Source organism: Peromyscus eremicus, chromosome 1 (genome assembly GCF_949786415.1).
Source record: "Peromyscus eremicus chromosome 1, PerEre_H2_v1, whole genome shotgun sequence".
Lineage (NCBI taxonomy): Eukaryota > Metazoa > Chordata > Mammalia > Rodentia > Cricetidae > Peromyscus > Peromyscus eremicus.
The window spans coordinates 156,977,392-156,999,426 of record NC_081416.1 but is presented as its reverse complement, the minus strand read 5'-3'; the positions used below and the strand labels follow the sequence as shown (position 1 = coordinate 156,999,426).

General features: G+C 51.1%; 1 protein-coding gene across 2 annotated transcripts; it reads right to left on the bottom strand.

Annotated features, from left to right (window-relative positions):
- Window positions 1–78: 78 nt before the first annotated feature.
- Lsr (lipolysis stimulated lipoprotein receptor) lies at window positions 79–16,314 on the bottom strand. Of its 2 annotated transcripts, XM_059275348.1 has the most exons (10): window positions 15,937–16,314; window positions 14,719–15,063; window positions 8,336–8,455; window positions 5,199–5,255; window positions 4,475–4,621; window positions 1,465–1,629; window positions 1,291–1,350; window positions 1,074–1,205; window positions 295–923; window positions 79–206 (listed from the first exon to the last, which is right to left on the bottom strand). In XM_059275348.1, the coding sequence occupies exons 1-10, from the start codon at window positions 16,028–16,030 to the stop codon at window positions 171–173; spliced, it is 1,785 nt and encodes a 594-aa protein (XP_059131331.1). In that variant the 5' UTR covers window positions 16,031–16,314; the 3' UTR covers window positions 79–170. The 2 variants fall into 2 exon arrangements, with proteins under 2 accessions (XP_059131331.1, XP_059131337.1); XM_059275354.1 differs by lacking the exon at window positions 5,199–5,255 and having other exon boundaries at window positions 15,937–16,313.
- Window positions 16,315–22,035: the final 5,721 nt, after the last annotated feature.

Here is a 22,035-nt window from a genome sequence, read left to right as displayed (position 1 = left end):
GGCAGAAGGCCTGCCTGTCTGGTCCCTTCCTGCGCTGGTTTCCCCCCCATCTCGCTCAGCAAAACAGACGCTTAGAACTTGTGATTAGGCATTTTATTAGGCTTGGTAAAGAGTTTCATCAGTACTCCAATTAAAAAAAAAAGTATAAAAGCTACATACAAAACGTGAGATCAGACGACTAAACTTTCCCGACTCAGGGCCAAATTCTGCAAAGGGAGAAAAGAAAAAAGTATGAGCTGGACGGGCTGGGGGAGGAGGGTCTGGAGGGTCTGAAGTCAGAGGGTCCCGGCTCACCTTTTTCATCCTCCGCTCCCTCGAGGCCTGCGAGTCAGTCTCTGAGTAAGGAGGCGGCGCTGGGGGGTAGTGGCCTTCCTCTTCCTCATCTTCCTCCCTGTAAAGTCTCCTTCTCTCTCCAGACTCCTTTTTCTTTAAGGCCTCTTCTAATAGTCGCCCATCATATTGAGGGTCCCGTGACCTGGAGCCAGCATCCCGAGGGTCCCGGGATCTCTGACGGGATCTGGGGTCAGCTCGCCGATCCCTAGACCTCAAGTCGTCATAGTAGTGGGGATCTCGGGAATGTGGCAAGTCCCGAGGATCGTCGGGGTCATAGAGGTCATCCCGGCTGCGGCTTCTGGGAGGTGCATAGGCCCGTCCTCTTCTCCCACTACTTGGGGGAGAAGACCTTCCTGATTCAGTGGAGCCAGGCCTGTTGATGTCATCCAGAGCATCCACAGAGCGGGCTCGAGGCCGCCCGGATCCCCAGCCGCCCCTTGGCTGTTCTTGAAGGGGTTCCTGCTCCCACATCCTGGGACTCCGAGGCGAGTGGCCACTCCACTCCTCATCCCGGATTGGGGTAAGGGCAGGACCCCTGGAAGGCCGAGATCTCCAGTCATCTTCATGGAGGGAGGTGACTTCACTCATGGCTGTAGAGAAGGGAGATGTCACTGGTACTAAGACAGGTCCAACCTTGTGACCCATAGGCTCACACCGTCCCCTGGGAGCACAGCAGGCAAGGAGTGTCTACAAGATTGGTAGCAAGCATGCTTCCCCTTAGACCCAGGTTTGCAGCTCACCCCGTTCCACTCGGCCATTGGGAGGGCCAGGCCGGGAAGGGTCAAAGTTGGCTAGCTCCTTCTCCATATAGTATAGGACCCTCATGGAGTCGTCCTGCTGGCTAGCCTGTATCCTGTAGCCACTTCTTACTTCTGAGGAGAGGAACAAGGTGGTTGGTTTGGGGCGTGGGGAGGAAATGCAGGCACATTCAACCTCAAAACAACAGTTTGTTTTTACCTGAAGACACACTGCCGTCCACATCACGCATCAGAGGTACCTGGGAGCTGTGGCCACCGACTAGTAGAAATCACATGGTCAGTAATTGCTCTTTGGAGCAAAGCAGGGCACTCCCAGTCTTCCATGCTCCCTTCCAGCCCTATCCCACCCTGTTTGGCTTCCCCCAGGCCTTACCTGAGCTGTTCCTGTCAAAGTCTCCAGGGTACCTGCTGTAGGGAGGGCCCATGGGAATCATGGCAGGTGGTGGTGGTGGGGTCTTGGCAGGAGAGAGGTGGGTGTAGATGCTGGGGGCGTAGATGCTGGGGACGCCTGAGGTGGCTGCTTTGCCGGCAGCATAAACTGGGAGGGCAGATTGGGATGAGAAAGGTGATCAGAAGCTCCGCTGTCCCACGCTGGAATGGGGTTCTGCGGGGACATGAGTTTGCCTCTCCATCCCATTCCTGCAACACTGTAGGTTAGGGAACCCAGCCTTCGCCAAGTTCCTACTTCCTCTCTGACTTCACATGGAGTTATGAGAATGGGGTGCACACTGGCGTATCGGGGCACCAATTTGCACATCGTGGTTATCTGCCAACAGCTGACAATGGAAAGGTTTCATGCGAAATGCCAGGATGACTGTGTGTGTCCGTGTTTTGGTACTGGGGAAGGATCCCAGAACCCTAGACTTCTTAGGTAACTGTTTTACCACTGAGTCACATTCCTACCCCCCACCTTTTTTTTTTTTTTTTTTGTCTTGAGACAGGGCTTTGTAAGTGGCCCAGGAAGATCTTAATAAGACAGACCTTGAACTTGTGACCCTCCTGCCCCAGCTATCATGGAAACTAAGAATGACAGGCTTGCACCTAAAGGCAATACTAGGCAAGGTCACTCCCTTTAGAGAATGAAAGCTGCCCCCCCCCCCCCCCCCCCCGCTGCCCCCATTCTGGGACCACTCCTGTCTACATAAGCTGAGGCAGCGTAGACCATACTGTGGAAAAGTTGTCACTGTGGAGTCAGGCAAGGACATGCACACAGGAGCTTCCGAAGCTACCTTGCCTGCACCCAGGAGGAGTGCATACCTCCAGGGTTTCCAACTGCTGGCCACACCCACCTGCCCACCCAGCTGACTGTGGTCTGACAGCTCAAGGGTAAATCCTTCCAGGCTAGAGGCTGGGTCCTGGTGGCAATTCCTAACTCAAGTCACTGGATCCAGCCTGGCTTGGTGGTGCAGGCCTGTAACACCAGCTACCTAGGAGGCCAAGGCAGGAGGATTACAACATGTTCAAGGCCGGTCAGAGCCAGAGGGTTTTTGACTGTTTATCATCATCATCTACATTTAGTGAGTGTGCCACAGCATGTGTGGAAGTCAGAGCACAACTTCCGGAAGTCTGTTCTCTGCTACCACGTGGGTCCCAGGGCTTAGACTCTGGTGTCAGGCTTTGCAGCAAGCGCCTTTCCTGAGCCATCGCACCGGCCCTGGCTCCCTGGAATTTGTTGTTGTTGTTTGTTCTAAAGATTTACGTCTATATTTTTCATTTGTGTATGTGTGTGGTGGGGGATGGGTAGGTGCCCCTGGAGACCAGAGGAATAAGATACCCTGAAGCTGGAGTCATAGGCAGTTGTGAGCTGCCTGATGTAGACCAGGCTGGCCCCAAACTCATAGAGATCCACCTGCCTCTGCCTCCTGAATGCTGGGATTATGGGCACGTGCCACCACACTGGGCTAATCTCTCCAGTCTTAAAGGGCTACAGAGTTTTAAGGCCAGCCAGCTTGAGTAATTTAGGAAGATGCTGTCTCAAAATAAGTAAAAAGAGGCCCAGGAATGTAGGTCAGTGATAAGAGTACTTGAGAGTCTGGTTCAATACAAATGTCACTGGGCCCTCCTTGGGACTCCAGAAGCTCGAAGGTTCCTTGCTCCTCTGATTTGGAAGCAGAAAACTTAAGTGCTCAGCTCTGCCCATGAGGAACCCCTTCATTAGTTAAGGAGACTGGCTGGGTTATAATTAGCAGTAGGGCTGGGGCAGAGCACACAGGAAGACCGTCCCGTGGGAGGGAGGCAACGAGTCCGTGGGTATGTGACACGTGAGTCGAGATGGATAAAGCATGGTCCTGGGACGGAGCATACAGCGTGGCCCCTTCACTCCAGTCCCTCAATGGTTGTACCCGATAGAGAAGGGAACATGGCTCTGAGGCCACACACACAGTACCCAGCAGGCCTCCCTGACCTGTGCACCGGTTCACGGCAGTGGCCAACAGGAGCAGGTGTGGAACACGTTACGTGGGCCCCACCAAATGCTGTCCACACAAAACCTCCGAACTCCTGCTGTGCAGAGCTCTGCCCGTCAGGCACCTAGCTGGCCTCAAAGCCCCATTTGGCCTGTTCTTTTCTGTGGGCTGTGCACTAAGGTGCAGAGCTATCCCAACAGCCTCCCCAGGAAAACTAAAGGGCCAGCAGCCTTGTCCCCTAAGAGGCACAGGCAGCTGCAGTCACTTGCTTTCTCGTCTCGTTCCTCTGCTTTAGGTGTGTGCTTCCTTCATTTCTGGTCCCAGTTTCTATCTGCAGCCCTCCACAGATGCCTGCCTGGATGTGAGGGCTGTCTCAAGACAGGCTCCATGTGGCACGTGCAGTTTGAGTGGTTGTGTGCGGCCAAAGTTGGCTGAAGTGATGCACCCTACAAACCCTGCTTGGTTTCTTACCTTTCCCTGGGAGGTTTTTGTCTTGTTTTTTGAGACAGGACCCTGTGTAGCCCAGGCTAGCCTTGAACTTCAGATCTTGTCTCTACCTTCCCACAGTGCTGGGATTGCCTAGGAAAACTGCCACCATCCCCCACCCACCCCCGCCCCCGGATTGTGTTTTAAGGGAGCTTTACTTTTCCTGTGAACACTGTCTTACAATGTTGGACATTACTATTCTTGGTGGTCTTGCTTTTGAACCACAGCCGTAAATTATCCTCTCAAAAGAAAAACCTCAGAGTCAGGGCAGAAGCTCAGTGGCAGGGTTTGCCCAGCACGCACAGGGTCCTCGCTTCAGTCCCCAACACCACAAGGGAAGCCTCAAACTTAAAAGCTGAAGTACGTGACCGATACTGGAGAGTAGCAGGTCCTGCACGGCCTGCTGTACACACTGCCTCGCTCTCCAGATCTAGAGGGCAGGCTGATGTGCCCGTACAGTTCCAGTACAGGAAGCAGGTGAGGGGTACTTACGGGCCTCAGGGCAGCAGCACTTGTCTGGGCAGCAGGGACATCTGACATAGCAGCAGCAGGTGTGGGGACAGCACTGGCACCAGCAGATGCCCAGGAGGAGGAAGAGGAGGAAGCTCGCCAGGCAGACCACGACCACAAAGAGCCAATCTGCAGAGAAAGGAGAACGGGCTCTGAGCTGGGAGGCCTGAGTAACAACAAAGATGGACAGGGATAGGCAGGGCACCCAAGCTCCACAGGGTGGTGTGGTGCCAGCTCTGGGCCAAGGGACTAGCGGCAAAGCTCCTCAGAGAACCTGTAACTACCGCTTGGTTCTCTGTGCCCAAGACTAGGGCGTAGCAACAGAGGGACGCCACCCCACTACAGCCAGGTTAAGTCCCCACAGGAGACCTTATCCTGAGTTCCAGCAGACAAAGCAGAGGGCAAGAGGGAGCCTGGCTGGAGCAACATGAAAGGCACCTTCAGGAAGGGAAAGCCACAGCCCATACCTGCAGCCCAGAAGAACGCAGCAGGTACCAGTCACTCGAGTCCCTCGCCTACACCCCGGAACCTCTTCAACCAGCCCAGGCCACCCCAAGCCCACAGCCAGGCCACTAGATGTCACAGAATGGGGCAGGTTTAGTGGAGGTCCACAGCGAGAAGTGATTAGGGGGTAGGGAGAATACTAGAAACAGAAGCAAACTATCGGCCCCCAAGAGGATCCCTACCAGGCATTCCACCCCCATACCTTCCAAGGGCCCCGCCCGAAAACCAGGTAGGAGCTCAGGGGCCTCTGAGGTCCTGCCTGGAGGGACAAAAGAGAAACAAGATTATGTTGGCCATGTCCAGCCAAAGCCACCACCCTTAAGAACGGCCAGCGTCAACCGTGGAAAACATGCCCTGAGCAGTGACAGAGACAATGGTGACCTAGGGTGGTCCTGGATGGAGGGATATATATGCCTTCCACCCTGCCACAAGGGTCCCCTCTGAAGGGTCTGGCCTCAGCCTGGCATTCCCATCTTCCACCTACGCTGGTCCTGTCAGGCATGGTAGGTATACTCTAGAGACCACCAAAAATGGTTTATTATTTGGTTTGAAACAGGGTCTCTCTCACACGGTGGCTCAGGATGGTCTTGAACTTGAAGCAGTCTTGCTGCCCTCCACCTCCTAAAGTTCCAGGATCACAGGCAGGAGCCACCACTCAGGGCTCGAAATGAGGAACTATTGGCAACTTACAGCTGCTGGGGAAGCCAGTCACTTTTCTGTGGGGCTGTGGCCGCGGGGTAGGTCTGCCCATGCTCCAGTGCGGATGGCTCTACACCCATGAGCACAGAGCCAACAAGAACAGGACTCAGGTTATTTTTTAAAAACGGGTGAATTTGGGAAAGGAGCGTGTTGGGGGTATCTGGGGCAAATTGGAAGTGGGTTATGTGCATGCATATGACCAAAACATATTATATACTTGTATGAAATTATCAAATAAAGGTTGTATCAAGGTTAAATTCTGAATAGTAAAATATGAAGAAAACATTATGATACCAAGAATATCATAATGAATTATCTCTATAGCAACATAATTGTGAAATACAATCTATATATTTTTGAAGCACTGGAGTGTTGAACCCAGGACCTCATGAATGCTAAGCATGTGCTTTACTACCTAGCTACACTCCACCCACAATAGTTTTTTCCAACATAGTAAGGGGCCATGAAGGCACATTAAAATCATATATGGTCCTGAGCCTGTGACCCTTGAAGGTGTGAGCTCTGTTCACAAATTGGGTCGTACAGGTAAGTTTCAAGACCCAGGTGCTATAGAGGTCCTGTGTCCCACAAACATCAGGAGAGTGTATACACACACACACACACACACACACACACACACACACACAGAGGAAACTATGGTTCTACATCAACACACCTCTCTCCAGAGCATATGCACTTAGCTGAGGCAGGAACAACAGGAGTTTAAACAAGCCTTAGCTACATAATGAACTGAAGGTTACACGAGATCCTGGCTCACAACAAATAAACGAATTAAAAACCTAAAACATGTGGTCCAAGAGGCCAGAACTTTGCCTCATGACACTAGGAATACTCTCCTCTTCCTCCGAGGGCACAGCCGGGGTTTGCACAGGCTCCCTGACATACCACCACCATCACGGTGGCTAATACTGTGCAGTTGAGTTACCTTGGGATTTAAAAAATTGCCCAGTTTCAGTCAGTTGTGCGGCACCTGCTACAATATAAGTACTCAAGAGGGAGGAGATATTGAAGGATCGCCACTTCAATTTGGGCTACACAGTGAGACCCTGTTTCAAAAAAAAAAAAAAAGTTCCTAATTCAATTTAAAAAAAAAAAAAAAGATTTATTTATTTATTGTGTATACAGCATGTATGACTGCAGGCCAGAAGAGGGCACCAGATCTCATTACAGATGGTTGTGAGCCACCATGTGGTTGCTGGGAATTGAACTCAGGACCTCTGGAAGAGCAGTCAGTGCTCTTAACCTCTGAGCCATCTCTCCAGCCCCCTAATTCAATTTTTAATAAGATAAGCAATTAGCTATAAACCACAAACACGGCACCAAACTTGTAAGATCCCGAGTAGCTCCAAGAACTATTGATGGTGCATGCCAATAAAGGCCGCTAGGTCATCAGAGGATGGATTCCACCACGTGCCCTTTGTCCTGTGGCTCGAGCCCTCTCTGAACCTGTTTGCATCACGCACTTGCTCACATCTGAGGATGGCAACACACAACTGAAGCTTCTCTCATATCCAGCACATGCCATGCAAGACTAAGGGATGGCTTCTGATTGGCTCAGGCAAGGAAACCGCTTGACCAGACTGGAGACCCTGGGGACACTACCCTGCCCCTGACATCCATCCGCCTTGTTTAACACAGACTCAAATTTCTACACACTGCATAAATCACACACAGCACCACCCCCAAAAGGACAGAAGACAAACTTTGTGTTTGGACAAAGGATTCATGGTACACTGTAGCCCTGGGAATGTGGCAGAAAGGAGGTCCAATCTCAGTTATACAGCTGGCCTTCCAAATCCAGAATACATAGAAAAATATCCAAAAGAAAATGCCCCCACTCCCTTTTAAACAGGTCTCACTATGTAGCCCAGGCTAGCTAGAAATTCACTGTGTAGCTCAGACTACCCTGAAATTCAATATAGCATAGGCTGTCCTCAAAGGGACTATGTGGCTGAGGACTGGCTCCCAAGCACAGGGTTTCATGGGCCACCACCCTCTGGGAACACACCACCTTATCAAACATGTGCGGACTTGTTTTCTTGCTGTTATCCTCTCAGCAACAATGTAACAGCCTGCATTTTAACATACTTGCTTTATCAGACATTCTAAGGAACCTTGAGCAGTGGAAAAGTTACAGCTTCTATGTGAGTTCGCCACTGTTTTCCATAAGGGACCCAGAACCGACCTCCCACAGTCAAGAGAGGTCTCACTACCAATCAACTCGGCTACCTTTTACTTTTTTTGTTTGTTTTTGAGGCAGAGTCTTTCTATTTTGTAGATCTGCCTACCCTGGAACTCGCTCTGTAGACCAGGCTGGCCTAAACCTGAGACCCACCTGCCTCCATGTGTGTGTTTTTAAAAGAGAAGCCAGTAGATTCCTCAGTCCTCTCCACTATTACTTTGGCTCTGGCTGATTTGAAATGCCATATAGGGAAGGGTTCTGTCTGGGGTGCAGGGCACAGAGAAGCCCAAGTGACTGGCAGTGTCGCAAAGGGGGGGGGGCAAGCAGGCGACAGGGCCCAGCACGGTAGCTGGATGACAGAGGGGAAACACAAGAGTGGACTAAAGGAGCAGCAGTTCCCCCCCCCCTCAGGGCCCTCTGAACCCAGGGCGACTCACCGAGGACAATGAGCTCTGCGTATGCCTCGTTGTTCCCATCCAGATCCTGGGCTGAGACCACAGAGCAGTAATACACCCCACTGTCCCCCCAGGCCGTCTGCTCGAACGTCAGGTCAGCATCTGGGTCAGGAGGAGACAGTATGAAGACACCTCAGGGGAAGGTGTCTGTCCGTCCATCCCTCCACCTCCCCCACACCATGGGAAGGGAGCAAGCGTGCGGGGCTGCAGAAATGGCTCAGCAGCTGCTGCCCTCACTGCTCTCACTGCGTTCTCAGGACCCACTCGAGAGCTCACAACCATCCGTAACTCTAGTTCCAGGGGATCCAGCACCCTCCCCCACCTCCCCAGGGACTGGGCATGCACACGGTACACATATATACATATAGGCAAAAATCAGACACATGAAATAAGTACTAAATCGTTAGTTTTTGTTTGTTGGATACAGTATCTCACTCTGTAGCCAGACTGGCCTTGAACTGGAAATCCTCCCAAACTCAGCTTCCCAAGTGCTGGGATTGCAGGCACCACCCCACCCCGCTAAAATCAAACACCAAACATGGGTTATTTGAAAACATCTGGGTGCCAGGCATGGTGGCACAGGCTGCTCATTCTGCACCCAGGAGGCTGAGGCAGCACTGTCTCAAGCTGAACCCCCGTTTGGGCAACAGTATGACCTTACGTCTGTGGCTTAGGGGTAGAAGGTTTGCCTAGCACACAGAGCCCGACTTAGATCCCCAACATTGACATGAAGCAACAACAGCCCAAACCAAGCCTAGGAGGTGAGCATCATTATCACTGTGGTTTTGGAGGTGAGACATGTGGTGTGGAGTGATGACCTAATCCAGCCAAAGGCAGAGACAGTCTGACTCCAGTGCCTGTGCCTTCAACTCAGACACATCCTTCTTACCAAGTCTCAAAGCTGAAGTCTCACCTCCCTCATCAGACCTTGAGGATGGGCAGGCGCCTAAGTAGGAAGCCAAGCTAACTAGGCCAGATCCCAGATAGGAGATGCCCGGGCACCAAGGAGTGGGTGTGACGGGTGTGGGAGAGACACTGCCAGTTCCAAGCCCACCCCCTCCCATTCTGTCCCCACATTCCAGGTCAGTCCCAGGGCTTGGGGACGCTCTGGTCTGCTGCAGCCCCAGGCCAGGAGCCTGCTAATTACACCATTAATGAAAGTCTTTTAGCACATCCGGTTTCCTCTCTACTCCTCAGGCCCTAATTAGTTACAGCCTTTCCTCCACCTAGCAAAGCAGGACAGGGAAGCCTCTGCCCAAGTGGTAAGCATTTCTTCTAGCCAACAGAACCCCAGGGGATCATGGCTGTGGTCTTCTCAGGCATAGGCTCCTAATGACCTGCCTGCTACCTGGTCCCATGGACCTAGGACCCTGCATGACAATCTGTCCACCCCACCCGTGTTAGCTGTGGCTGCCCAAATCCTGGTACCTGGCACCTACTGGGACACCAGCTACGAAGGGCTAAACCTCCCTCAAAAGAAACCCCTTTCCAAAATCCATCTAGATCATGCCGAGTATAGTCCGCAGGCCTGCAAAGCCTTTAGCATGTTCTCTGGCCACTGGCTATGTCAATGTCATCCCCACGATCTCACTGGCCTCCAGCCCATCCTTTCTGCTGATCCAGCTAGGTTCCCTCTCCTTACTCAAGCCCCAACCTGGAGGAGCACTCTTCCTGGCCACCCCAACTCACATGGCTCCTCTGCTCACTGACGGCCGGCCACCTAACACCCTGCTCATATGCTCATTCCTACTTCTTCACCTGTGACAATATGGCAGAAGAACAGAGTCAGCCTCAGTCACCTCCGATTCCATGGAGGGCTAGCTCTCTCCTTAGCTTTTATTGCTTGTCTCAGCATTCCAGACACCTGGTTACCAAATAAATGCCTGATCCATTCATTCAACATTCAACATGGCCGGGGGTATGGGTGGCATAGTCTATGATGGCCAGCACTGGGGAGGTTAAGGCAAGAGGATGGAGTTGGAAGCCAGCCTGGACTACATAGGGAGACCACCTCAAACCCTGTCCCCCAACAGACAACAAACTGCACTGAATGTCCCAGGAAGTGTTTAAGTAACCTTCATTAGAAAGTAAAGGTTCAGTGGGGGGGTGGTGGCGCACACCTTTGGTCCCAGCACTTGAGAGGCAGAGGCAGGTGGATCTCTGAGTTTTGAGCCTGGTCTACAAAGTGAGTTCTAAGACAGTCAAGGGTACAGAGAGACCCTGTCTCCAAACAAACCAACAAAACAGAAAGACAGCAAAGAAAAGGAAGCGAAGGTTCTCAGTTTGTCTAGAGAGCACCTGCGGTTCCCTGGCCTTTCCAGGGGATTCCAAGGTCACACTTATTTTACAACACTAACATGCAATCAGCCTTAACCTCTCAGGAACATTCAAAAACATTTTCCACGTGATATGTAATCTCATAGCAAACTAAAGCTGCTTGGAGAATCTTGCTTCTCCTGATCAAGGGCAAGAAAATGCACAGGAATAGAAAACAATCCCACTTACCTCATTTAAATAATTATTTTTTTGTTTTGGAATTTTTTTCATAATAGGTATGTTTAGTTCTTTATTGGCTTATTTTATTTCTTCCTTCCTTTTTTGAGACTGGCTGGCTTGGAACTCATTATGCAGGGCAGGTTGGCCTCGAACTCACATTTAATTTGCTGATTATAAAAACAAAAGCTTGAGCCAGATGTGATGGTATAATGTTAATTCCAGCACTTGGGAGGCTGAAGTAGGAGGATTGTGAGTTCGGTGCCAGCCTGGGCTGCAGAGTAAAATCCTGGAGAAGGACAGACACAAACGGTTTCAGAGTTCTTCAGTAAAAAGATGTTCAGAGGTTCTAGAAACTCCATGGAGGAAAGCTGTTCTCAGTGCACTTCCGACCAGAGTTAAAACACACTGCCTATGGATGGGGAGAAGCAGCATAAAGGACATGACCTAGGAGGGAGAGACGGTGCCAGGCGTGGAAGCGGGGGCTGTTCAGCTCTGGGAAGGCTGCCCAGGGTGACTTCTGAGGAGGGAAGACCGACTTCTGGCCATTGTTGACTGAGGTGTTATGCACAGATCCCCTCTAACACAGACACCCATCCTTTCACAGACCCCTCAAAAACTCAGTAACTTAAAACTGTCCTAAATATTCCAGACTTTTCTTCATGGCTTTCTGGACCCATCATTTCCCACTTATGTGTCTGGGATACAACAGTGGGTGTTGGGTGCTGTGAGCTGGGGCACCCGTGGTTAATGTTCTTGGAGATACCACGAGGGGACCTTGATCCCATGGGATTGGCTGCTGGGGAGGCTCACTGGCTGTGGTGCTACTCGACTGTTCTGTCTCCCATGGGTCTATGGATTTGATCGCTTTTCCCTGACCCATGCACTCTACAGCAGGTCCTGCCCAAAGATGAAGGAGCGAGAAGGAACCCCCGCCACAGGAAATGATTACATAGGCCAGACATTAAAACCAAGGGCCTCCAGGACCAGACCTGGGCCTTGCTGTATTGTATTTGGCCCATCTGATGTTTTCAGAACCCATGAACAGTAAGGCTTTCCGGCTTCTTTTGATCACTCCTGAGGCCTGGGCCCACCTCCTTCCTGTGGGGCACACCCTGTTCCTGGTCCCTGCTGGCCCCCAAGATCACAGGGGCTGGGCCCTGATTCCACGTGTGAGGTGAAAGACATGGTTCCACTGGGAACAGAGGCTGGGCTCTTCCATGGCTACGTCCTGACTCCTTATTTACACACGGCAGAGGGGAGCCTCAGGATTTTAGAGGTCCTCAGGGTCCTATTCAGTGCTGCTCGGAATGGGGGACATAGCTCCAAGCGGCCTGAAGAGGCTAACACGAGGGCCTGTGATAAACACCCCACATCTCCCGAAGCAGGCGGAGTGGAAGAGAGGTGCTGGGGGATGGACACTGATTTTTTTCCATCACTGTTTTTTTCTGCAGTTCCTGGGGACCTATGTCCTTACCTACACTAGACGGGCGCCTCACCACCGGCTGTATTCTAGCCCTTTTTACTGTCTTAACTTTTGGAGACAAGGGTTCACTGAGTGGCCCAGCATGCCTTGAGCTTCTGCTCCCCTGCCTCAGCTGGAGTAGCTGGGGACAGGCAGGCTACACTTAACTTTCACTCTTAAAAATTAGGAGGGTGGGTGAGCCTAGGGATGCCACCGAGAGGCCCACCTCTCTTTACCCTCAAAGCTGAAGAGGAAGGAAGCTCCCATGGCTACTTGGACTTTCGAAAGGGTAGCCACTTACCTACCTCTGTTGAAATAAGCCAGCTAGAGTCACCTAGTCTTTGAGGTCCCTGGGTCATGAGGGTCCCCCGGGATATATCCTGATGGACACTCTTGAGTTTTTCACCCCTCAGAAGAGACCCAGGTCCTGATCACTGTTGGGCAATTAGGCTCAGTGGGAGCCCCCAAGGAACTCAACCTCTCCCCAACTTCAAGGGCAGCTGGAGGGTTTGGTGAGTTTCCATGGCGATTCAAGGCAATTCCTTAGGACCTGATTCCCTGGGACCCCACCTTTCATCTGCGGCCTGATATGGAGAGGGCATACTCTACAGCCTGGTTTCCAGGGATCTGCAAAGAGTCACCCCGCCTCCTGTGCTCCCACACAGAATGATGGACACATCCATTACCTGGAGCCTGCACCCCTGGCCCCCTGGCATCCCTGTGTCCTTCCTCTACCCTTTGGGTTCTTCAGATCACACTGGCAAAGATGGCATATCCAAGTCATTCAACACACACAACCAAATGCTCTTTCCTTTGGACCTTGTAAAACTATCTGAAATCTCCCACACTTAAAAAAAAAGCTGGGAGGCGGTGGCGCATGCCTTTAATCCCAGCACTCAGGAGGCAGAGGCAGGTGGATCTCTCTGTGAATTCAAGGCCAGCCTGGGCTACAGAGCGAGCTCCAGGACAGGCTCCAAAAGCTACACAGAGAAACCCTGTCTTGAAAGACCAAAAAATAAAAAAATAAATAAATAAATAAATAAAAACCAACCCCCCCCCCCCAAGACAGGCTGGCCTCCAACTTGCTACATAGTTGAGACTGGTTCTAACTCCTAATCTACTCCCCAATGCTAGGATTACCGGTGTGCACCACCATGCCCAGAACTCTCAGTCTTCCTAAGTCTTCTTCTCACTGCCAAAATGTCACTTCTAGAAGGTAATTTAGGGCAGGAACAGGATCAGGGCTGTTCTGCTTACCACTGTATTCCCAGTGCTTCTAACAGCATCTGGGACACAGTAGATCCTTGACAGACAATGGCTATGGATGTAATTCAGTGGTAGAGCCCCTGCCTAGAATCCACCAGTGATGGGCTGGGGCATGGCTCAGTGGTAGAGCCCCTGCCTAGAATCCCCCAGTGATGGGCTGGGGTGTGGCTCAGTGGTAGAGCCCCTGCCTAGAATCCCCCAGTGAGGGGCTGGGGGCGTGGCTCAGTGGTAGAGCCCCTGCCTAGAATCCCCCAGTGAGGGGCTGGGGTGTGGCTCAGTGGTAGAGCCCCTGCCTAGAATCCCCCAGTGAGGGGCTGGGGGTGTGGCTCAGTGGTAGAGCCCCTGCCTAGAATTTCCCAGTGAGGGGCTGGGGGTGTGGCTCAGTGGTAGAGCCCCTGCCTAGAATGAATGAACGAATGATTGGACACTAGGCCTACAGTAGTGAAGTTAGGATGCAGCTGTTATCAACTGAGTAACTCCCAGCAAGTCACTTGTCTCTAGGGCCTCTGAAAATATGACAGTGATAGAATGGAGTGACTCAGTTGCTGTGTGGTCTAATCCATTCCAAGTTGAATCAGGCCTTGGGTCTCACTACATGTAGCACAAGCTGGTCCTGACCTTAAGATTCTCCGGCCTCAGCCTCCCAAGTGCTAGGATTATAGGCGTGAGCCACCCACCACAGCTGGCTGCAGTATATGTCTTATTGCTGGCATTTTTAGTATTAATTATAAAATGAGTCCCCACTTTGATATCCACTAGGTTGTTTGTTTGAAATCTGCAAGTTTCTGGCATTGTATGTTGGGTATGTCTCCCTTGCAACACTGTGAGCTCACAGGAGAGTGATTTGATGGTTTTATTTCTGTGTTCTCAGAGCCAGGAACAAACCTGGTATATGGTAGGGGCTGTACTGTGGGGCAATGGATCAAAGGATAGACGGATGATAGGTGATATGTGGGTGGATGGATGTGTGGGTAGGTGAATCAACGGATAGGTGGAGGGATTGGTGGATGGATGGGTGAGTGGGTGGACAGGTGAATGGACAGTGGGTAAATGGAAGAATCCCTCCCTTCATTAGTCCACTGAGACACTCAAACACTCTCTCCACCACCCACCGAGCCTCCTCCCGCCTTGCCCCACATACTTCCTGTGATGGTGATCCTCCTGCCCTGGTAGTACTCTCCTAGGGTCACGGCATTGCCCTGCTTGGTGGCCACCACCCTAACGGTGCGTACACTGTCCTGGCACTCCACATAGGGGTTGTAACCAGGGTTGCCAGCTGCCAGCTGGGCATTTATCTGGTTCTCCACGCTGGCAGGGGAGAAGGCATCGGCCACGCGGTCTCGGCAGAATGACTTGTACTTCCAGATCACGATGGGGGATGAGATCGAGTTGCTCATCTGATAGGTGCAGGGCAGTGTCACTGGCTGGAACAGGATCACTACGTGGTAGGGGTCAGACACAGTCACCTGGATGGTGCTGGCAGGAGCTGGGAGAAAGAGGAGGGTCAGCCCAGTGGGTACCGCAACAGCAAGGAGCCACACTACCTGACAGTGTGTGCGGTTTTTTGTTTTTGTTTTTTTCATAGCACTTGGCATACTGGTCCTTAATCCCTTAGACTGGTGAGACAGATTGGATATGCCCATTTTATACACCCTTGGGGCTGAAAAGTGATAAATATGTAGCTCCACAGGCCAGGTCCCTGGAATACTCAGTCTACCTCTCCCTACTCAGAGACTCCTCAAACGCAGATAGAACCCTTCGGCCCCCATCCGAGCCAACGTTTACGTAGGTGAGCGCTGGCCAGCGGAGGGTGGTTAGAGGTTCAAAAGTCCACCCCACAGATACCCGGGAGGTGGGTGGGGTGAGGAGTCCCCAATTCCACACCCACTCCAAGCCAAGGTAGTTTCTCAAGCTCTTCTTTCAGGAAACGTCTGATCTAGCCCTCGAGTGCTCTCTCCCCGTTACCCCAACACTTAGAAATCTTGGGGTGTGCCCAAGATTCCAGTGCCTGGCCTTTCCCGTGATCGGGGGGGGGGGCCTTGCTTCTGTCCCACAAAGGGTCCCCTTCTCCGTACAATTCTCAGGCTTAGGATCCCCAGAGTTTCACTTCCTGTTATCTCCAACAAAGGCGGAGGAGCGGGCTGGACGCGCCAATAGAGGAAAGTCCCTACCTCTGGCTTACAGGGGTCTTCCCAACCAGGCGGGATCTGGTGGTCTCGAATCTACGCTCCCGAACTAGCCATCACCCCCCACCCCCTTGGTTCCGACTCCTCCAGGACGGTAAAAGCCGCAGCCCTCTCCATCCACCTCCTGTAGTGCCCTCCCGCCGTCCCACAGCACCGGGGACCCCATTCCTTACCTGGACAGTAAGTGATGAGAAAGAGCCACAGGAAGAGCATAGTGGCCGGCCGGGAGCCAGGCGCCCCAGAACGCGCGCTGGGCGCCGGCGCCATCGCGGCCGTCTAGCAGCGACGGAGCCCGCGCGTCCCCTCCCAAGTATCCCGAGAGTAGGGGGCGCGGCGAGCACCAAGGCCGAAGAGGGTGCTTGCTCCACTCGGCCCCTAATCCAAGTCCATTTTCCCCACACAGAAGGAGTTCTAACCTACAAAGAAAACTTGGACGAAACTCATGCCTTCGGGTTTCCCAGGACAACTGACCCCGGCGCGCGGTGGCTCTCCGGGTCACTCCACCCCCTGTTCATTCCCAGGAATGGATCCGCCCAGGTACACAAGGGTGGGAGCCTTGGGGCTGGGCTTTGGGGTGGGCGGCGGAGGAGGGGCTTGCGGGCCTCCCTCCCCGGAAGTGGGCTGACTCAGGTGCGCTCCTGCCCCCAGGGCCTGAACCAAGTGACCGCTTAGCCAGGAGGGCTCCTGCACCCCAGGAGACCTGTGCAGCCACCTGCTGCTCTGGCCAAAGTTGATAGGACCGCGCTCCCTGAAAACAGAGACCCTCTGGGAGTGCTCCACCTGCCGAGAGGGGCCGGCCCTGCCGCGCACCTGTTCGCTGCCGGTCCACACCCCTGTCCCCGGCGCCGATGGACCCGCCTAGGTGCGCCCTGCGGGGAGGTGCCAGGCCCAGCTAGGTCCCGGCTGGCAGAGGCGTGTCGCTGACGCCGCCTGCCTTCCCACTCTCGTCCCAGTGGAGGAGGTGTCGCGGGGCTTTCTGGGCTCCCAAGTTGGATGACTCAAGGAATCAATGAGGTCCCCCTAGGAGGAATGCTCTGGCCCCGCAGGCGATGCTCATGGGGACAAAACCTTTGAAAAAGTTGCTGTCGTACTTTGGCAGTTTCCTTATTTCCCCCTTTCCTTAACTTGCTTCTTTTCCACCCCCCACCCCCCCATCCTCTAGGTCAGGCTTCCGGAAGTTCTGATACTTAAAGGCGCTGAGCCAAGACTGGAGACGGGGAGACCTGTTTCGGTTCAAAGGTTCCCAGGCCGTCACCTGCACCCGGGGCGCAGCCAGAGGCTCTCGCCCTTCTCAGCGTTACTCTGCTACCTCCTGGTGGCGCCGAGGAGAAACACATCCTAGGAAATTGTGAACTGGCCATTGCCTGGTGGGTTGGGAACCCTATCATTTTCTTGTGTGTCTTGTAAAACTTGTGTCAGGTCACATGCTTCCTCTCAGAAACCTCCCGTAGTCCCTCCTTACTCCCAAGCAAAATTCAAATACTCATACTGGCCTGATTGTCGCTCCCCAACGTCACTTTGCGCTCTTCGCTTCGTTGACGTCAACCACACTGGCCTGGTTGGTCCTGAATCAGACTTTCACACATGTCTGGTTTCGCTACTAGAATTCCCTTCCTGCTGCGGACGCCTCATCCCATTTTCCTTAGGGCCGCATTCAAAGGCAAAGGTTCTCATAAAATTTCACCCTGCTCATGAACCATCATGCTTTTTAAAAAATAGAGGAAATCGCCGTAGCCATCATTTTTAAACCAGTATTATGCATTACTGTATGTTTTGTACATGTCACTATTATCAATATGTTATCTATATTTAAGACTTGGTCATCCACCATCTTCAACATAGGAAAGAAAGAATCTGTATTAGATTAGAACCCACTCTAGCCACCCCATTTTCACTCAACAGTTTTACAATGTGAAAGTCTGAGAGTAGGGTTTCAGCATATATCCCAGAGCAGGCTTATCCTCAACTTCTCTCGTCGGCAGCAGTAAGTTTGCTGCCTTAATTTTAAACGCCCTGTGTAAAAAATGTGCAGTTGGGTTCCGGAGGGTGCTGGGGATCAGTCCCCCTGTGGTTTTTCCTGTTTGGAAAACAGTGTCGGGCTTGCCTACGGATACAGAGTAACCATTCCTTGACTCCTGCTGTTAGAGGGGGGTATATAAACCCATGTTGGTACGACTAAAGAGAGCTGCTTCCCTGACGAACTGAAACTGGGTGTCTAGAGTGCTGTTTAACCTCGGCGTCCCTTGCCAGATTTCGTGCTCCAACTGCGCGGGTCGTGGCAAGTGGAGGTTCCATCGAGACTTGGAAAGAAGGGGTAAGCGTACGAGGCTCACCTTCACAAAGGAAGGGGAGGATTGGATGTAACAGAGTAAAATAGGGTACGTACCATGGGGAATTCTGCAAAAGCTCAGTTGGCCACTGAGGAACAGGAATTAAGTAAGCAAGGAACAGGAATTAAGTCTAGCACCGCACTCACATTTGTGGACACCATAGCTGAAGCAAGTCCTTGGTTTCTGACGGGAGGAGGTCTGAATATTCCAGATTGGGAACAAGTAAAAAGATTTACAAAAGATGTTGCAGGAGAAAGGGGCAGATAAATTTCCTGTAGCTGCATTTTCTCTATGGAGACTTGCGAAAGATGCTCTTCTGACTGATAGTGAAAGTGAAAGAGCAACTTTCGGGGTGCGAGCAAGCATTTGCTGACGCTCAGGAGGCGGAGATGAATGAATCTTTGAAAGGGGAAAAGGAAGAGGTCGAGGTCCCCTGTAAAGAGCGTATAAGGATATTTGTGAAAGATTTAATGGATAAGGAAGAAGACGATGATCTTGCCTCTGTCTCAGATGTAGTAGAGGAGGAAGAGCAGCTAGAAAAAGAGACAGAGGAACTACAACAGAATTTGCGCCGTGCAAAAGTGAAAGCAACTTCTGCACCTCTATTGTCTCGACCCCCGCCAAGAAATCCTCGTTGGATAGGGGAGGAAAAAGAGTCAGAGGACAGATATAGGCAAAAAAAAAAAAAAAGGGGGTGGTGGTGGTGGTGTGCATGAAACATATCCAGTCATTGAAACTCAGAAACAAGCTGGACAGGTGGTCCGGGAGCATGTTCCTTTAACTTTAAAAGATGATGCCTCAGGGAGAAGCTGAGCCGTTATGGAGTTTAGTAAGAAATCCACCTGTGTTACTGCCTGTGAGTATTGATAGCCCTGTTTTTCCTGCTCTATTTTCTTCTAATTGGACAATTGGTACTGCTGCCAGCAATGTAAAACTCCAAGAAGGTTTCATAAATATTACTTTGCAGTTAAAAAAAATGCTCTTTGTTTTGAGAAAAATAGTATAGCTGGCAAGAATAATACCAATGATATCTCCTTGAATCTGAAAGGCAGCTTTCATGATTGCCTGCCTAGTCCTGAGTAATACTTGTTTGGCAGACTTTGTAGGTAGTTCCAGCACGTCCCATGCTGTGGGTCTCCAAGTGCTCCTTTCCCTTTTGTTGTTTGGAATGGTGATGTGGGAGGGGAGGGACTACTAAACTGTTCAGTTCTGAATTGTAGCTTGAATAATTGCTGGAGTGCAAATTGGTCCCATGCAGTGATTGTGAGAATACCTGCATTTGCAGTGATGCCTCTGGAGAGTCCTTCTGATCAGTTTCCGCTGCAGCTGAAGAGGACAGGAAGAGACTTTGGCATTACTGCCACAATTGTTGCAGCTGTGGCTGCATCTGCTGTTGCTGCTACAGCTGCTGGGCTTGCATTATCTCAGACTGTTTAACAGGCTGCTGTTATCAACACATTATCTGAGAGGGTGGCTGGTGCCTTGGACATTCAGCAAACATTAAATGGACAGTTACACTTTGGAATTCTGATGCTTAATCAGCAAGCAGCACTGTTACAAGAACAAATAGATATGTTGTGGATACGCCAACATATGTTATGTGTTTATGGAATGTCAGAAGTTTGTATAACCCCTCATGCAGCTTTTAATGCATCGGCCAAGGTTGCAGAATTGAATGCTTGTTTGCGAGGGCCTTGGAATGGAACATTTTTGAACTATACAATTCAGTTAGCACATGCGATTGTAGGGATTAATGAAACTAGAGTTGTTCCTGTAAATGAGCAGACCTGGTGGTCATTAATGTTTAAAGCTGCTGGGTGGATCACTAGATGGGCAGGGTCTGTTTCCCTCTTACTAATCTGTGCAGGTGGTATGAGAATTGGGTTATTTCTGCTATGCCGATGGCAACGCCAGTTCACTTGACACGGACAGGTAACCAAGCAAGCCCTTCTGGCCATGTTACCCTCTGAATTTGCACAAGTGTGGTTACAAATGTTGGATGGATAGTACCCAGAGATGGGCAACTCCTGTGGTCCTCATGCAACCTAAGGCAGGGGGCATAAGGGCAGCCCCCTATGACGGGTAAGTTTGGGGATTGCAACAGGTGACCTAAGGCAGGGGCTATCTGATCTTCCACAGGCTGTTCTAGCCGTTGTGTTCCTTTGAAAATAAAAAGGGAGGACATGTCGGCAGCAGTAAGTTTGCTGCCTTAATCTTAAATACCCTTTTTTGTCCTGTCCCAGTTAAGTTGTTTGTGTGAAAAATGTGCAGTTGGGTTCCGGAGGGTGCTGGGGATCAGTTCCCCCCTATGGTTTTTCCTGTTTGGAAAACAGTGTCCAGCTTGCCTACGGACACAGAGTAACCATTCCTTGACTCCTGCTGTTAGAGGGATATATAAACCAATGTTGGTACGAATAAAGGGAGCTGCTTCCCTGACGAACTGAAACTGGGTGTCTAGAGTGCTTTTTAACCTCGGCGTCCCTCGACGGATTTCGTGCTCCAGCTGCGCGGGCCACGGCACTCTCTCCCACTTTTTCCTCTTTGAATCATCTACTGTCATCTGATATTTTACAAGTCATATTTTCACCATTTATCTTGTCCCGTCCTACAGACAATATTGCTTAGTAAATGTTCCACCCCTACGTTTCCCGGCCCTTCTGTAGTTCCGTGGGGCTACATGGTCAGTTGTAGTTAGTAGCATATAAGCAAAAGTAAAGAGGGTTCCCCCTCCCAGTCCAGAGCATTTAATCAACAGTATGTGGCACAAGAGCCCCCGCTTCCCCTACCACAGCAACCAGTGTTGTTGCAGACGGCATCTGTGGGGACCTTTTGGAAGAGCACTCTTCACTAACCAATGCTGAGTATGAGTGTGAAAAAAAATGGGGTTATGAAACGAAGATTCCAGAAGGATGGAATCTTGACTGTCACGCTTAGTACATCCCGTTAACACCAAGGGGCTGATTTGATGACGATTTAAGCACTTTCCTATCTCCAGGAAGTCCATGGCTTCCGCTGGACTTCAGAAATAGTAGAGGCCCGTATCTCTCCATTCCCCTTTTGATGGACACGCAGCCCTTGACCCATTCTTCAGGTCAGGAGCTTTTCATCTCTGAGGCAAATGCCTGTGGGAAACAGGGTTCTGGTTTATTTACTTGTTTTGTTTTTTTAAATCTTTTTTGGGGGCTCACAATTTCAAAGGTTTCTGGGCATGGTTAGCTGGCTGCATCATTTGGAGGCATGCATTGCATGGTTGGTGAGGCAGAGAACTTAAGGATGCTGCTTGCTTCCTGGAGGCCAGGAAACAGACAGGCAGACGGGAAGGGGCCAGGGACAATACAGACCTAAGGACTGCCCTGCTTCTGTCGACTGGGTTCCACTTCCCAGGGATGAACCAGCCTGACTCCATCTTAAGATTAAAAGCCATCTTGTTACAAGGTCAAAATAAGCTCAACCTGTTTTCTGTAAAACTTGGATTTGACCATGTCTTGGCTCATTTTCTGGAATTTGACATGTTCCACACCCTATATCCTGACCCCTACCCTGATAAGATGTTCTGCCAAATAATTTTGAGATGTTCCTTCACATTCCTACATAACCAAAAATCCTTGAAAATGCCTTGGCCTTGAAGTTTGGGGGATAATATATAAGCCCACTTTCTCCTATGTTCGATGCTAAACTCCACTTTTAGCGAGACAGCCCTGTCTGTCAGAAAATAAAGCTTGCATAATCTGACCAAAGAATTTGGGTAATAGTCTTTACTATCATTCGATGGACCGTCCTAAAGACAATACTGCTTAGTAAATATTCCACCCCTACATCTCCCGGCCCTTCTGTAGTTCCATGGGGCTACATGGTCAGTTATAGTCAGTAGCATATAAGCAATGCATATAAACACTAAAGTTTTAAACACCATCAATATTAGCACCACCATCTGGGACCCAA

What these genes read in the sequence shown, in the direction of transcription:
- Lsr (XM_059275348.1), bottom strand. Translation starts at nt 16,030, where the DNA reads ATGGCGCCGGCGCCCAGCGCGCGTTCTGGGGCGCCTGGCTCCCGGCCG. An exon ending in CAATGGCCGAGTGGAACGGG is followed by an intron (nt 924 to 1,073) that starts GTGAGCTGCAAA and finishes CCTTCTCTACAG; the next exon opens with CCATGAGTGAAGTCACCTCC. An exon ending in GGGAGCGGAGGATGAAAAAG is followed by an intron (nt 207 to 294) that starts GTGAGCCGGGAC and finishes CTCCCTTTGCAG; the next exon opens with AATTTGGCCCTGAGTCGGGA.